Here is an 18,172-nt window from a genome sequence, read left to right on the forward strand (position 1 = left end):
CTAGGATTAAACACCTGATTTTAATAGACGTAAAAGAGAGAGGAGGTTTTTCCCTACCCGACCTAAAACTTTACTACGAGGCAGCCTGTTTCACCTGGCTAAAAGATTGGTGCACGTTGCAGGATTCGGACCTCTTGGACCTGGAAGGTTTTGATAACCGCTGGGGATGGCACGCCTACCTAATATATGGAAAAGCGAAAATTCATAAAAACTTTACCAACCATATAATAAGAAAATCACTCCTTGCTGTATGGGAAAAATATAAAGACCTGATGGAGCCTAAAACCCCGTGGTGGACTTCTCCAGTAGAAGCCATAGCAGTAAAACGGAAAAATACTCAGGAAAGCTGGCCAACATATAAAATACTTCTAAAAAATGAAGATAACCAAATAAAATTAAAAAACTTTGAGGAAATAAGAGACCATATTTCAGACTGGTTCCAATACCATCAGTTATTTGAAAAATTTAAATCTGACAAACAAAAGGGGTTCTCAACAGAAATTTCCCGATTTGAATCTGATCTGGTAAACTCTAAAAGAAAAACCCTTTCCAAAACTTACCGACTCCTCCTTGACTGGACGGTCAAGGAGGAGGAGGTAACAGTGGCAATGGTGAGGTGGTCCCAGGATTTTGGCCACTCAATAACCATGGCCCAATGGGAAAATTTATGGAAGATCAATTGGAAATTCACAAATTGTTACACGATTAGAGAGAACTTTCAAAAAATGCAACATCGATGGTATCTAACACCATGGAAGCTTTCAAAAATGTATAAAAATGTATCAAGTAATTGTTGGAGATGCGGAGACTCAGGAACATTCTTCCATATGTGGTGGATATGTAGGAAAATACAGGTATTCTGGGAGAGTATACATGCAGAACTGCAAAAAATGCTAAAGACCTCTTTCAATAAAAAACCAGAGGCCTACCTCCTAGGAATAACAGATTTGGATATTCCACAAAAGAGGAAGGGTATCTTTTTATATGCCACGGCGGCAGCAAGAGTTTTGATCGCAGCAAAATGGAAGAGTAATGAAATCCCCTCTATTCAAGATTGGATCCAAAAGCTGACAGAATATGCTGAGTTAGATGGTTTATCAGAAAAAATAAAGAATAAATCAAAACAGGAATTTGTTTCTAAATGGGAGGTTTTCAAAGAATATCTGAAAAATAAATATAGTAGTTTAAATTCTGTTGCAGCCTTCGAGGAACTTCAGCAATAGTTGTAAGGTAGATATAAGAAATTAGATTTAATAAGAATAAGTTTAATTATAAGAAAAAATGTGTATTGGCAATAAGTAATATGAATTAGAAGTATGGAATAGACGGGAGGTCGGGTCTTTAGTGTTAAGACCAATAGATGTCTTATTGTCTGCTAAGAATATTATGTGTCTATGGTTATTTTTGTAATTTGTGTATAATTTAGTATTTGTGTTCTTTGTTTGTTTGTTTGTCTGTCTTGTTGTATAAATAAAAAACTATTAAAAAAAAAAAAAAAAAAGTAGGGAATCCCCTATCAGTAGGGAATCCCCCCTACACGCCTCCTCTTAGGTTTGGTCGGGGTTCTTCCGTGAGCTGTCCGTTCCAAGGTTGCCTGCACATTCCCTGAGGACTGACTTTGCTGCTCGTCTTCATATACCTGATCGACTGTAATGAGGGAGAGATCCTCAAATGGAGTCTGCTCTTCGTCTTCCATGCTAGGGGAGAGGACCTCAAAGCGATTGTGTATTTCTAAACAATCAGAGCGAACCCTGGGCCTCCTACTTCTTTGAGTCACGTTTCTCCATATATCTGGCTCCTGTGTTGGTGAACTAGCCTCCTTCTCAGGGGAGTCTCCTGTCTCCTCCTTGGTGGAGACGGTGCGCTCTGTTGCTTCCAAGAAAAGCTCCAGCTCTCTAATTCTTTGGAGCGTATCTACACGTTCCTCCAGTTGCTGGACTTTGTCTTCTAAGAGGGCAATCAACATGCAATTGCTGCAGGTAAAGCTGCCTGCAACCTTTGGCAAGATGGCAAACATTGCGCAGGAACCGCAGGCGACTGCAGCTGTTCCCTCCCCCTCCATCTTGAGAACGTGTCGTTGGGGGTGGCTACAGTGGTCCTCCATCTTAAAAAGCGTGAAGACAGGACAAATAACTCCCCCCCCAAAAAACGTAGGTCTCCCCCAACAAACGTTTGAGACTAGCTCCCCTAAATCTAAAAGATGGAACAAACCCTGCCTCTCTGACCTTTGCACAGGGAGAGCAGCTAATCAGCCACAAAGAATCACACACACAAGAAAACCCTTTTGGCTCCTTCTTCAGCCGCTGGCCTGCAAGGAAGGCTCATGCTGCTTGTGGGCAGAGAGAGCGGGCTGCCCCTGGGAGAAGAGAACGCTGGACTTGGCAGGACTGTGGTCTGATCCAGCAGGGCAAGATTAGACAGGGCAAGCACGACCGCAACACATCATCTGCCAGGAGTCATAAGCCTTTGTTCTGAGGTGAACATCAGCTCCTGTAAATCTCACTGACGTGGCACAACATGTCTTGTTAACTCTCGGGTGATAGAACAGCACATTGCCTTATGAACACGCGCAAGAGATACACTATCTGTCTGGGAAAGATCATCTGCTAACTGGTGAAATAAAAAAGCCTTACTGTTCCAGGGCTTTGACATTTGCTTTTGTACCACTGCATGAATGTTCAAATTGTGTGCACATACCAGGCCTTTTATTTTAAATTAGTTGGTACCGCAGAACATGCTGGGAGAAAAAGCCAGCCAGATGAGATAGAACTGGCTGGAGATAAAGCTGCAGTGTGCGTATTAAGGATGAGAAGTGCCCTCGGCTATTTGCTCGGTGTGGTATTTATGAGCAAGACTTGGCTTTCCTGAGAGAAAGTTTACAACAAACAGCAAGGTTAATCGTTCCCAAAGCATTTTCAGAATTTCCAAATATTTACCTCAGAGAACCATATTTGTCACTTTCTGTTCCAACAGACACATTTGAGCAATGACAGACTTTTTGTGGGCTTTGATTTATACTACTTAGTGTTTTCAAACTGAAATGGGAAATCTTGAATGTTTACTATCATGAAATAACATTAGCACTGCATAAATAGGTGTCCTAGAGTATAAATTTAAGTCAGTGTGACAACAAAGTCTCCTAAGGATAATTCTATACTTGCTCAATTAACATCAAATGGAGGAATCGTATACAGGCACAGATTTTAGTCCCTTCCATTTCAATTCCCCTCCATCTGCTCCAACTACCTGATCCCACCTCCTGAAACATTCACTCTACCCCACAATGAGACAGAAGAAAAAGCGTGAGGGGGGAGAGACGGACAGACAGAAGAGGAGCAGGACAAAGGAGGGAATTTGGTAGTGGGGAAAGTGCATCCTTCCCTTTGAAAAATCAGCAGAGCAAAGGGATTCAGCTCCAAAGCAGATCACACCTGCTTTTTTGGTAGACAGTGATAAATAATGCCGGATAGCAGGGCTGGGAAAACTCTTGGAGAGCCGTTGCTGGTCAGAGTAGACAATACTGGACAAAGTGAGAATAAAGTAGTTTAATATGTTCATATATAATGTCCTAATCACGCTAAAAATTAGAATTGGCAATTGGAGGTGTACTAAGAGCCTCTAAATGAACCATAAACAAATATTTAAACAGGAATTGCTCTAATTATATGACAGTTCCCTATAATATTCCCTATAATATTTCTCACACTACATTTTAGTCAATAACACTGTACATTTCTCTGGCAAGTCTTCATTGCTGAATTTAATAAATGCTGCATGTAAAATTTTTAATATGCTTTTATTATAATGTTTACATTTTAGTCTGCACCTAAAAATGTGCTTATTGCAGCACACTGCATGAATAAATGGACAATTATTTCTCAGAAGCATGTAAAAATATGTAGTGATGTCAGCAGTATTAAATTCTAGTGCCAAGTTAGGAAACAGCTACATTTAGTTCAACTTTAAAAAAATCAATATTATACTAATTTTAATAAGAGGGGAAAGATTTACTTTATTTTTAGTTCAGACATGCAGTCATGTGCAAGGTAACTCAATACCCACTGTAAAAAAGAGGAACTATGAAAATGTTTTACAGCTGGTTTTAATCAGCTTCCTTTGTTTAACATTAGAAACTAACCTCCAGAAGACATATACAAGCTGCACATCCTACAGGTAATAGCATCCAGATGGGATGCTCTTATTGAACATCATGCTCAATATCATAAAGAATATACTGTGAAACAAGCACCTTGGCCTAGACCTGGAAGCTGACTTACTCCTGGTAATGCTGCAGCTCTTTTCTTCACATACACAGAAAATATGCTGAACTCCTCACATGCAGAGCAAAGAGGCATTTGACTCACACCACGTCCAAGCAGTTTTCTGCAGTGGCACCTTTTAACTTTCCAATGATGGCCTTATTTCTCTAGTGAAACTTTTGCCAATATTTGCGTGTGTCCCTTACCCACAAGCCAAAGTGCTGTGGATGTACATTGCAGCATGTTATCTTGCTCCTTTTCTGGATCCATTCCCAGCTCTTGATCATCTGAAGAATGATAGGAGAAATGGCATTGCTAGGCAGCTCACCAGTTTCTGACACTCTGGGCAACTCAGTTCTTCTGCCTCGCAGGGGCTCAGGCGATCCAGGTGTCTACCATTGCCAATTGTTCTATGGGAACTGTCCTGTGGGATTCCTCAGAGCTCCACCTTTCACCTTGTATTATTTAAAAACTATTAAACTGAAATGGAGAAGAGGCCGTTGCCTTCCTCATGTTGGAGAAGGAAGATCTGAAGCAGGGAGCCTCCTCCTCCCATATATAGGTTCCTTGTGCGGTTCAGAAGCCTGGTCACGAATGATTATACATCACACAGGGAGCCTACACAGGGAGACCAGGCTTCTTACTTTAATCTGATCTGTCCCTCTCAAATGTATGAACTGCAAGGGGACTGGGGGACAGAGATGCAGCAGAGACCTGCAAGCACTGCCCCCCCCCCAACCACAGGGGATGAATCAATGCTCAAGTAGGAGTCTATGTTTCTTCACTCTGCTACCCCAGATGCAATGGTCCCAGCTATGCGGCAGTGCCTAGAAATTATGACAGGCTGGATAACTACTAACTTAAGTCCATTTATTTCAGTGAGTCCACTCTGTTTACAACTTAGTCAGATATTACCTAGAACTGGGGGGTGGGGGGTGGGAGACCAACACTTGAGGATAGATTAATAAAAGCAGGCAATAAGGAATGTAAACAAAGTTTATTTGTAGCTTGGAAATTTGGAGATTCTGATTATGAGTTTTTATTACAGTGGTCATCGGGAGGAGGGTGGGGGCCTGCTGGGAATAAGAATTTAGCAGAAAATCTCAGAAACTTTTTAAAGTTTGAGCCATCAAAGATTGAGAATGGAAGGGACAAAGAAAAGACGATGGAGATGTTTTGAAGCTTTTAAAATGGGGTTTTACCTCATGTACATATTTTAGCAGATACATTACATTAATTAGATATAATATACCTTGTCTTGAGTTTCATGATGGAAGAAACGTCAAATATACCGGTAATTGTGCTAAAATATTCTTTTAATGAACAACTTCTGACTACAATCTGTGTCCAGGGCAGCTGTCTACCAGCTCCATCTGGTACGCAGGCTGAGACCCTACCTGCCTGCAGACTGTCTTGCCAGAGTGGTGCATGCTCTAGTTATCTCCTGCTTGGACTACTGCAATGCGCTCTACGTGGGACTACATTTGAAGGTGACCCGGAAACTACAACTAATCCAGAACACGGCAGCTAGACTGGTGACTGGGAGCGGCCGCTGAGACCATATAACACTGGTCTAGAAAGACCTACATTGGCTCCCAGTACATTTCCGAGCACAATTCAAAGTGTTGGTGCTGACCTTTAAAGCCCTAAACGGCCTCGGTCCAGTATATCTGAAGGAGCGTCTCCACCCTCATCATTCTGCCCAGACACTGAGGTCCAGCTCCAAGGGCCTTCTGGCGGTTCCCTCACTGCGAGAGGCCAAGTTACAGGGAACCAGGTAGAGGGCCTTCTCGGTAGTGGCACCCACCCTGTGGAACACCCTCCCAGCAGATGTCAAAGAGAACAACAACTACCAGACTTTTAGAAGACATCTGAAAGCAGCCCTGTTTAGGGTAGCTTTTAATGTTTGGTGTATTACAGTATTTTAATATTTTTTTGGAAGCTGCCCAGAGTGGCTGGGGAAGCCCAGCCAGATGGGCGGGGTATAAATATTATTATTATCATTATTATTATTATTATTATTATTATTACAATTTTTCTGGGTTCCTTTGCTGCACATGCAGTAACTAAGCACAAGGGACACACAGTTTCATCTTGTGGCACCACCAAGGTTAAGGAACTCGCTCTCAAGGAAGGCCCACTTGGCTCCATCTCTGCTCACTTTCTAGTGAGCTATAAACACACAACTCTTTCAGGGGGAACTGGGGGTTATTGTGCTATATTTCTCAAGTTTTTTAAAAATAAAATTGGTAGGTTTATATTGAAGAGTTAAAAGCTTGGCAGCTTGATCTAGCTAGTCCCAACCCCCAAACCTGTTATGCCTCATTCACATGTCACTAGTATTGCTCCGAAAGGTAAGTAAATAAAAAAAATACAGAGCTCCCATCGGAAAAGGGGGGAAAAGTTTTTTTTATTTATAGTTTCTTATTAATTAACAAGGAGGGCTTTGGATTCTGAGCCTTCATGGTGGGAGCTTGCTTTGTGGCTGCATTGTGCAGGGAAAGGAGCAAGAAGAGAGAACAACAGGAAGGGGCCGAACTTGATGGGAAATTGCAAAGTGCCTTTTCCCCTATCTGCCCTGTGCTTACTGAATAAAGTTGTTTATACCCAACAGGACTAGGAGTGTTAAATTATGACTGATTTTATTTTTAGCTGTCCATGTTTATAATTCGTAGATGTAATTATTACAATGTGAATTTTCATTTTATTGGCTGCTCTGAGTATTTCCCTGGCTCAGAAAAGTTGGATAAAAATATTTTGCTTGTGTTAGCATTCTAGTAGTAGTGGTACAACAAAGAGAGGAAAGAAGGAAGATGCTTCACTCTAGCAATGAACCATGCTAAGCTATTTTGTACTAAATCTGTGAGAGCACTGACTGAATGTATAATTTATTTATTTTTTAAATACTGAAAGGAATAAAAATATCAAGGTTAATATATACCTCAGGGTATATTCTGCTCCCAAATATATGCTAGTTTAATTGTGTCCCTTTTAATTTCCTCAGCTGATTTGGCTGAATTGTCAAGTAATTGTCCTACTGAAAGAAGAAAGAGGGATAATATTTCAAATAACTTTGTTAATCTCCTTAGTCTCTTTAGAGAGAACTCTTTTCAGTATCAAATTTTATTGCATTCTTAGAATTTACAAATTGATTGGCTGCTAAGTTTAGCCTAGTTGTCTTTTCCAGTTAGAAACCTTCACACAACAGAAGAAAGGCATCATATTTAACTTGACATGCAACAAATGAATGAAAGTTCGTTTTGCTGATGTGGTTTCCCCCCTTCCCCTTCATGCTCCAGGTGCAAGAGCCTGCTAAAATTGCTGCGCCAGGCAGTTATTTTAAAGCAATTTTTGGTTCAGTGTTTTATCAAGCCCAGGAGTAAAATATTCTGGTACTACTGCAGTTTCACAAATCTCCTTTTAAAGTTTGAGCTCTGAATAATTATAAATATAATTATAATAAAAGGACCCAAAGTAACCATAAGACATTTCATAACATCAAGCGGAATGTTTTGGAGCAATCTAAATAGGTTTGGTTTCTACCTTGCGCTTCGTTGTGCTGTTGCTCCGCAGCTGGGATGGCCAGCGTATCCCTGACCCTTGGCCAGGCAGGCTGGGGCTGAAGGGCAGGCAGAGGCCCAACAACCGGAGAGGCACAAGTTAGCAAGCTCGGCTCCGCAGAACGCAGAAGAGAGCGGGAAAGAGAGGCGAGAGAAAGCTGTGTTCACTTACTGCCTAATGGACTAATTCAAGGAAAAAGCTAATAATGGAAATGATATGTCTCTCACATGGGGCAGGGATCCGCATCGGACTTTAATTCCCTTTTAACTAGTGCTGGGTGCCCTGCCATTACCCAGAAGGAGGCACCCGCGCCTGCCTCCCAGGGAGTCATCCAGCAGGGGGGCTCGGGCAAGTTGCCTGCATGTGCCGCCACTGGAGACCCCTGCATGGCTTTCCCGCGGGATTTCCCACTCCAGGGGCAGCCAGGGTCGTCAGCAGCCTTGCCCAACACCAGTGGATTCCTTTCCACAGGCACAGCCAAATATTACTACATATAATACAGACTTTTATTTACTCAGTGTTATCAGAGGCAGATATTCAACCTTGGGGACAAAATAAAAGTATCGCTCTTAAGTGGCCCATAATAGTAATAGTATAACTGCTTCTCTCCCCACACCTTCAACACTCCATTATGGAACCCGGCTTCCTTATGCACCATTTTTATTTTTCTCCCTTTTGAGGAAATTCAGATGAATCTGTACCAGCAATACATAGGACTTAACTTTTTTTTACACTCATGAACATTATTTTTTTGAGAAATAATGGAGTTTTTCTTTCAGTGTAGGTGAGCAAATCAGTAAGCAATGTAATTATGGTGCACTTTTAAAGGGTGAGATGGAGCATTGTTTTGAGTACGCTATTACCTTAACCATGCCAGCAACTCATTAGCAAGAAACTCAGAAATAGTGAACACTAGGTGTCAGTGTAAGAAATGGAAAAATACCAAAAACCTGTTGTTTCCAATCAGGTGGATAAGCTAAAAAACCAGAACCAGCTGTGACCACATTTGCTTGTAACTGCATAATACTGTTAACAAGCCAATCTTCCTTAGAAAAACTGATTCCCAAACCATCAGGTTCACTTGAAATCAGATAAGTTGAGTATTAGAAGCTACAATGATTTCTCTCCATTAAATGCCGCTGAAGTGGTTGTTAAAAATACATCCAAGTATTAATTTAATCCATCAATACTTGTCAAGGTTGCATGCAGATGGCAGCGGATCCTACCATTATAGCACTAAACAGGAACTGAGGGGGAAACTGCCTTGAGGGAGAACAGTGGCACAGTTGTCTCAGTACTCTAGCTGGGAATGTGGAATATGCTACCCTATCACCCCTGCTGACCTGGGTCCAAGTTTGGTCCAGTAAACCTAACTTTGCCAAACTGTCCATCTGAAAAACTACCAGCCTTGAAATGACATTAGCTATAGTGAGTGCAAGATCTCCATCTGGGCACAAGTAGGACGCGGGTGGCGCTGTGGGTTAAACCACAGAGCCTAGGACTTGCAGATCAGAAGGTCGGCGGTTCAAATCCCCGCGACGGGGTGAGCTCCCGTTGCTCGGTCCCTGCTCCTGCCAACCTAGCAGTTCAAAAGCACATCAAAGTGCAAGTAGATAAATAGGTACCACTCCGGCGGGAAGGTAAACGGCATTTCCGTGCGCTGCTCTGGCTTGCCAGAAGCGGCTTAGTCATGCTGGCCACATGACCGGAAGCTGCACACCAGCTCCCTCAGCCAATAAAGCGAGATGAGCGCTGCAACCCCAGAGTCAGTCACAACTGGATCTAATGGTCAGGGGTCCATTTACCTTTACACACCAGATGGAAGATGAGGGTATGTCCAAAAATGGTAGCACTGGGCAGAGTTGCCCCTTCTGCATCTGTAGCACAACTTCTGCCATGTCCTAATGAAATCCCATGTGCGCTTCCCTGCTACACCCCCTTGGCTGCAGCTGGCACAGGCAGGGAAACAGCAGAGTAATGAGGCAAGGAACTGGACCAAGAAGGGAGGGGGACAACTTGGGATAGGGCTGACATTGTCAACAGCAACCCCACATTTCTTATAATGTGCAGCTCTTACAGGTTTAGGAACAGAAGACTACCCCTCCCTCCCTCCCTCCCTAAGATATCTTCTCCTGTTTTTTATATTTGAGACTGGGAAAGAAAAGCTAGATTACACTTCCATTATATCATAGAAAATAAGTTTAACCTATCCTGAAGTGGATTGTTGCAATAGGTAATAAGCATTATCCAAACAATTAGCAACTTTGGCTGAGAACCTATTAGTCATTTTGATGCCATCTAGAGATTTAAAGCCCCCCCCCCCCCCAACAATATGTGCTTCACACAGTTTAGCCATAGTACAAATATAAACAACACAATGACTTAATTTTGACCTATAGGTATGAAATCATCTATTATTTCATTTATTTTGAATTAGTACGTTTCTCAAAAACTGATAAATACAACTTATAGCACAATCCAAGTGAAACTATAACCCTGAATGCTACAACCTCTTGACAAATGAAAATATTTATTTTTGTAAGGTTTCTGAACCTGCTGGGTTGATTCTGCCCCAAGACAGGTGCAGCACAGGTCTTCATCACTGCAGTTATATTGTTAAAGCTGTACGGCAGGAGCAGAATGAATACTCCAAGGGTTTTGCCCAGATGGTTTTTGTGACCTCCTTCATCCATTCATGTAAACACACCATATTTTCCGGTTTGCTGAGTTGTATATACACTCTTCGACTTTGTACTAAGCCTGAATGTTTAGTTAGCCAGAAGATTGTTTCCATCCTGTGATTCATTAGATCCCTATGGGATCTCTACTTCCTTTATTTTATACAATCACAAATTATATTAGTTTGTCCTATTTTGATAACCCCTTTAATTAATGTCCTGCACAGGAAGCTTTATTACTTCTTCAAACAATCTCATAAAACAAGGACTTTTCCTGGTCCTGGGTTGGCAAGAACTGACAGCTGCAAATAACTTTCTTACAACAGTTGAGCAGGATTTCTCATGTTTTGCTTAATGCTAGTTAATTTCTGGTGATGAATTTAACACATTGAGCTCCTTTTCTAAAAAGATCTAGATGAAAAATAAAAGCCTAATAGATATTTAACAAGAAAGAAAAGCCACTCATATTTTAAAGTATTAAAAGATATACTCTAAAGCTGAATCAGACAAAAATGGTATTTTTTTTCTAACTGTAAATGTCCCATTCTGGGAAGAGTAAGTTGGATTTCCCTCTGGCCACCAGTAGGAGGCAGCGCAGCCTCTAGACTTCACTCCTCTGTTGGGGAGCCACCCCTTAACTCCCAGACCGAATTGCAAAGAGCAGGAAATGTCTCCAAACAAAAAACCCAGTATAGCAGATGCCAACATGGCTAACCCTGGGAACTTTCCAGAGAAAATATCTGGAAAATCGACATTTCATTTTGGTTGCTGCACATTTGGTTATTAACCAGAACTAGAAGGATTACCCAGAATGTGACTTTAGAGGTATGGTGGGAAAAGCTATAGCAGTATCATAAAAATTAACACTTCATTAAAAGTAACAAATAGGTAAAGCTACTCTTGAGAATTTTGAGGCTTCTTGGAGGCCATTTCTTATTACAGTGGTGCCCTGCAAGACGAATGCCTCGCAAGACGGAAAACCCGCTAGACGAAAGGGTTTTCCGTTTTTCAATGCGCTTCGCAGGACGAATTTCCCTATGGGCTTGCTTCACAAGACGAAAATGTCTTGCGAGTCTTGAGATTTTTTTTCGCTCCCCACCCCCTTTTTCTAAGCCGCTAAGCTGCTAATAGCCTTTTAGCAGCTAATCTGCTAATCCCTTAAGCCTTTAATAGCCGCTAATAGCCGCTAAACCGCTAATAGCGCTAATCCGCTAAGCCGCTAATAGGGTTGCTTCGCAAGACGAAAAAACTGCTAGACGAAGAGAGTTGCGGAACGAATTAATTTCGTCTTGCGAGGCACCACTGTATTTGCAAGAGGTTTTGAGATGCATGTGGAACTATTAAGTGTAGCTTCAAGTAAGAGGTAGTGATGTATGGAAGTGAGAGCTGGACCATAAAGAAGGCTGATCGCCGAATAATTGATGCTTTTGAATTATGGTGCTGGAGGAGACTCTTGAGAGTCCCATGGACTGCAAGAAGATCAAACCTATCCATTCTGAAAGAAATCAGCCCTGAGTGCTCACTGGAAGGACAGATCCTGAAGCTGAGGCTCCAATACTTTGGCCACCTCATGAGAAGAGAAGGCTCCCTGGAAAAGACCCTGATGTTGGGAAAGATGGGGGGCACAAGGAGAAGGGGACAACGGAGGACGAGATGGTGGGACAGTGTTCTCAAAGCTACCAGCATGAGTTTGACCAAACTGCGGGAGGCAGTGGAAGACAGGAGGGCCTTGCGTGCTCTGGTCCAGGGGGTCACGAAGAGGCGGACACGACTAAACGACTCAACAGCAACAAAAAGTAAGAGGAACTTATTAGATACTCCTAAAGCAGGAACTGAAAAGAAATGCTTCTTAGTCTGATGTCTTTGAGGAACTATCTTCCTCTGACCTGCATTTTCAGAAGGGGACAGGAGGCACAGAGAGAGAGCCAGTCTGAGTTTTGCATCTTTTGAATGTAGCAACTGGAGTTTTCCCCACTTTGACCTGTCTGTAACAGCACGGGCATAGCCAAGGGGGCAGCTGCCCCCCCAACAATAAAAATCAATGAAGACACTTAACTAACTGAGGTTCTGCCCACCTCCAACAAAAGCTTGTGCCCCCTAAGCAAAGTCCTGGCTAATTCTCATTATGTCTTCCTCGGTTTGACTCCTGCTGGTATTTGAATGAAATAGACAGACAACTGGCAGTGTTACATGCGCTTATAACATTTCTGCATTTGTGAGAAATCCATCTTTTAGTCTGGTGGAAGCTACACTTTGGAACTGCCTGCCTCAGACAGGTGCGCTCCTGCGCTCTTTTCAGAGTCTGTTTAGCAAAGCCTACTCAGATATTTAGAATGCTAATGTGTTTTTAGTTTATTGCTGTTTCTAAATTGTTTTAATGTATTAATTGTGTTATTAATAATATTGTTTCATTCTTTTTGTAAACAGCTTTGAGGTTTTCTACAATCAAGAGGTATATACATTTTATGAAATTAGTAAAATCAAATGTATTTTTTAAAAAACAAACAAAAAGAACAATCTTCTTACCAAATTAATCAGCTGAGTGTGGACAATGTCTTCCACCAATACTGCCGACTCGTGGAGAGGCCTGCGAGCATCTCCTAATGAAAACCTGAAAGGCAATTATTTTGAAAGTTACTTAAGTGTTACGAAAAAGTTTTTTAAAAGAGTAGCAAAGAGGAGGTAAGGCACACAATACAAGTGGACTGTAAGATTATATCACATTGCAAATTAAATATCACAACTAACAGGAGAGCTTAATGTGACCTTATTGCACAAATGAACTCCCAAGTACAAGTTGGGCCATTTTTTCAGTCATAGACTGAACTGTAATTAAGTTTGGGCATTTATATCCCACTCTACTCTTCAACAGGTTCTCAGGGCAGGGTTACATACCGTATTTTTCGCCCTATAGGACACACTTTTTCCCCTCCCAAAATGAAGGGGAAATGTGTGTGCGTCCTATGGGGCGAATGCAGGCTTTCGCTGAAGCCTGGAGAGCGAGGGGGGTCGGGGCGCACCGACCCCTCTCGCTCTCCAGGCTTCAGGAAGCTATCCGCTAGCCGTGGGAGACCCAGCTCTCCCAGGGCTAGAGGAGACCTTGCTGGCAGCCAGAAGCTTGGGGCGCGCTGAGCTCAGCACGCCCCAAGCTTCGGGATTAGCGCAGCGCACCTGGGGGGGAAATAAACAATTTTTCCTTTATTCCCCCCCCCAAAAAAAAAACTAGGTGCGTCCTATGGGGCGAAAAATACGGTAATCAAAATACACAACCAAAAAAGCAGAAAAAATGACTTGGAGTCGAGGTAGAAGGTGCATCAAATTAAAACGGTTTGGCCTGAGAAGATAAAAAGGCTGCAAACCACTTAGAAAAGCTCTGCTGCGAGTACAAAATGGTGGCAGAAAACTGTTTGCTTTCTGCCATCACGGCCAATAACAAACTCATCTGTGCTTGTTCAGACTTTCAGAGAGCTTCCAGCTGTCTGCCAACTTGCTTCATTGCCCTTAACTCAGATCTATACCAAGGAGCGCAGCAGATTCTGCTCTGTGGGAAAGGGCACTGAGGAGCTTCTGTGTCAACCACCCGAGTAATCTCTCTACTCCAGGGCCATGGCAACCACAAGCTCCCTGGGGCTCATGGGGATTTCATCAGCCACCAGAGGAAACTATTCTAACAGGCATCCTAATCCTTCAGAGAGGAAGGGCTGCCATTTGTCAACAGGAAACTGATCATGACAAACCATGAAATCACCCAGCCACCTTCCATTCTGCTGAGAAAACCAAGAGTGTGTCCTATTACATGCATTCTGCTAATGGGACAACTTTAGGGTTGTAGTGGTGGCCATCAAGAGTTACCCCAGAAAAGGTAAATGTGGCACAGATGTTGAGGACTTCCAGGAGAACAACGTGTCTTACAGGTCCTCAGCATTAAATCTGAGATAACTTAGATCTGTCCAGGGCAGCATACTGCTGGGAAGTTAGGTGGGTGGTTCACCAGCAGAATCTCAAAGTGTCCCAACACAAGATAGGGACGCTCAAAACTGGCACCAACTCAGAGAGGAGCCTGGGGAAAGAATCCCTATAGATCTGGACTATGGAACCTTTTTATGTTAATTACTGCAATCCCTTGAGAGAAATCTTTCAGGAGCCACATAAACAAAATAAGTATTAATTAAGAAACATTAAATAAAAATAAAAACCACTTTCCACATACTGAGCTATCTTTCATAACTGAATTAAATGAAAAAGAACAACTAATGTCCTTACGTAAGGCAGAATTGCTGACAAAGTAAAGACTGATTCTGCATGCCTCATCATTTCCTGTAGGGCAGGGGTAGTCAATGGGGTACCCTACAGATATTGCAGGACTTCAATTCCCTTCATTCCTGACCAATGGCCATGCCAGCTGGAGCTGATGGGAGTTGGAGTCCCATCAGATATATAGGAAGGAGGAGGGACTGGACTGGAGCAGAACACCAAAGCTGCAACATTTTTGTCAAGGAGAAAATTGTGGAATGAGGTTCTGTGGGGAGTGGCCACCACCGGGGGAGGACATAGTGGCCAAGAGGTGTCTTGATTAGTAAGCCAATAGCAGCACATGGAGTTGGAAGCTGCTGGAATGGGGGAGGGAAGTGGCTATAGATGGAGGACAGGATGTGGATGGGGGTTGCACAGGAACTGGAAAGTGGGGGGTTCATTAAATTTAATCAGAGGTCCTTCCACTGGCGTCTTCCACATCAATGCTGTGTTCCCCCCTGCAGTGAAAATCTTCATGTGCAGCCCTAGGCACCCACAAGGCGGTCCAGGCACACAACTCCATCAAGGTCCCAACATATAAATATGTGTTCAGAAAAAGAAGACGTGGTTTAATAAACTAACTGACTCGTCTAACACTCCACAGCTAAAACTGTTCTTTTCCTATTTTGAAAAGATGAACAGCCTAATCGCCCAATCTGCTTCTAATGGTCTGACCAGTAGTACTAATCAGTAGCAGATCCTCCAAGTGTCCCTATTTTCCAGGGACAGTCCCAGATTTAAAGAAGCCATCCCGGTTTCTGATTTGACCCTGGAATGTTCTGCTTTTTCTTAGGGCGCCCCTATTTTCATGGGAGAAGGGTTGGAGGGAATGCAGTAGTACTACTGGACAGAAGAAAGTCAAGACATTGCTTTAAAATGTTGGCAATATAAAATGGAGTAAGATCTGTCCTAGGAAGATTGAACTGACAGCAAGACATTCTCAGAAGCTCCCTCAAGGGAAAGTGTGTTAACACAGATAAACCCTGATTGGAGAAGACCAGTTATTCCAGCGGAGCCTCACTGCCAGCAACAAACATCAGAGAAAAGAGCATTTCAGGACAGAGTCCCCATTAGGGAACTCAGTTTTAGTAGTTAAAATGGAATAAACAACCTCACTCCATTGTGATTGTTGTTAGCTACTTCCACACTCTCATCAAGGTAGTTTGTGGAGTTCCTGCTTTTCTGTTCTGTATACAAATGGATCTAAAAGCATTTCAGTTTTCTTATTTTTAATCATAATGTTTGTGTTACTGTCTTTTGGTTTTAAAAATGCTTCCAGATGGAATTATTGTAAATGGAAAGAAAGTACTTCCTATGCCTCTGTAATATAAAATATGTTACCTTTTAATACCTTCTTTTGATCTGTCACATAAAAGTATCAATCCAAATGAAATACAGCAAATATGACAAAATAAAATGTTTTACCAAGTGTGTCAACAGAAAGTTATTGACACATTTGGTAAATATATGAATATGAACAATGGTTTTGCCATTTACTCCAAAGGTTTTACCTATAACATAATAATAACAACAACAACAACAACAACAACAACAACAACAACAACAACAACAATAATAATAATAATAATAATAATAGCATTATAGTATTCAGGATGGCACAAGACTATAATGCTATAAATAACACTTTTCTGATTATGTTTTCTGTGGTTCTGCCCAGGGACTTTATACATCGTCTCTCTCAGCTCTGTTTGTTTTTTAAAAATATATCCAGTACATGGCGAAGCTGATTATTATTGGTTTTTCCTTGAAATTACTCCTTCTTAAGATTTCTGATATGCTCCCTCCTAGTTCCTCCTGGTCACCTTCTCATCTCTTGAATATGAATTTGGATAAAACTGAACTTCACCTTCTCTCTTTCTCTCCCTGCTCCTACACAATTAAGTTTGCTTCTACTAGGTAATCCCTTTTTATCTATTCCTCTAGCCCATAGTATTTGTATTTAATTTAGTGAAATCTGTTTTTTATCATTAATTATCTAGGAAATTTGTACCAGTCTCTCTTTCAAAGCTACTCACACTAATATGTTCACTCAGGCTGACCACTCCTACTAGTCTTCTCTGCCTCTTCTATCAATACTCCTTCCTCTGTCTTGAATTATTCAACTTGGATAATTAGTTTCTTTTGCTGTGATAATTTCACACCTCTTTTCTGTTTACTTTCTTCAGTCATATTTTATTTAAACTTTTTCTACGAACCTTCACATGTCTTTACTATCTTCTCCTCATATGAGAGATAAACCCAGTGCCACAGTGCAGCTCAAGGATGTATTTAGGCATTTTTTTCCTAAAATTTAATTTCTATCTCAGTTCTCAGAAAGTCTGTGTTGTCTCCATCTCCTCCACCACCACTCTTTGGGTAAATAAACCTACTATTAGGTAGTTTAAGTAGTTTTCCTGTAACCAAAGGTTACTTTATGATGAAATAACAGGCTTGCTTGCAGGGGAGGGGTAGGAATTCAGGTTTATTACACACAACTATAAGCTCAACTGGATAAAAGTTGTTATAAGAAGTCTTCTCTGCATTTAACACACTTGTTTTAACATGTCAATTTTTCAACACTGAAACATAAAGCACAATTAACATGGAAAAACTATTTCTCTTCAAGTCACTATATGAACTAGTAATGTATCCATTGAATCTAACTTGATTAATTACCTTGCACATTGGGGGGGTGTAGCCAATGCTAGTCCGATTCAGAGTAGACTCACTGAAATTAATGGCCTTGGCTAACTTAGATCCATCATTTTCACTGGGTCTACTCTGAGAAGGCCCTAACCCCCCCCCCCCGGGTTTTCTACCTCTTCATTGTACCCAGTATAAGTTCTTTGCTTGCATGCTGCAATCCTTGGTGGTATATAAATGAATGAATGAATGAATGATCATCATCATCATCATCATATCTGATGTAGTTACTCTTCAGCCAAACTTGCTCCTGTAAAACAGAAGTAGTAATCTCGTATTGTCTACCATAGGATGCTTGAAACAGACTAGTGATGTATGGTGAAAATATGCACAGAATTGTCAAAAGGCACATCTCAGTTTTGTGCTTTGTGGTTAGTTTCTGCAATTGCCTTGTTCACATGCAAGTCAAAACTTGACTTCGCAGGAGCATGCGAAAGTGCTGGCTCCCAAGGAGCTTATCTCAGCTGCTCAACTCCTCCTAGGCTTTTTCGTTCAGTGTGGCTAACCATAGGAAGAACCTTGGCTATAGTTCATGGTTAAGCAGGCAAGATGTTAACCACGATCCCAGGTTCAGACAACATGCTAAGCCAAACCTTGGTTTAGTTGCCCGGCTGCAATGAACTGAAAAGACTGTACTTGAAAGTATCATTAAAACAAGTACTAATTAGTTCAGAAAAA

At 41.7% G+C, this 18,172-nt stretch overlaps 1 protein-coding gene across 6 annotated transcripts in view; it reads right to left on the reverse strand.

Annotated features, from left to right (window-relative positions):
• The window catches only part of SUPT3H (SPT3 homolog, SAGA and STAGA complex component), a 212,835-nt gene that overhangs the window by 75,934 nt on the left and 118,729 nt on the right, over positions 1-18,172 (reverse strand). For all 6 annotated transcript variants that reach the window (XM_083435628.1, XM_083435627.1, XM_083435629.1 and 3 more), the window contains exon 3: positions 13,025-13,109. In XM_083435628.1, the coding sequence (XP_083291754.1) occupies positions 13,025-13,109 (85 nt within the window). The remainder of the gene's footprint in view (positions 1-13,024; positions 13,110-18,172) is intronic.

Source organism: Podarcis tiliguerta (assembly GCF_965153285.1).
Source record: "Podarcis tiliguerta genome assembly, chromosome: 3".
NCBI classification, from domain to species: Eukaryota; Metazoa; Chordata; class Lepidosauria; order Squamata; family Lacertidae; genus Podarcis; species Podarcis tiliguerta.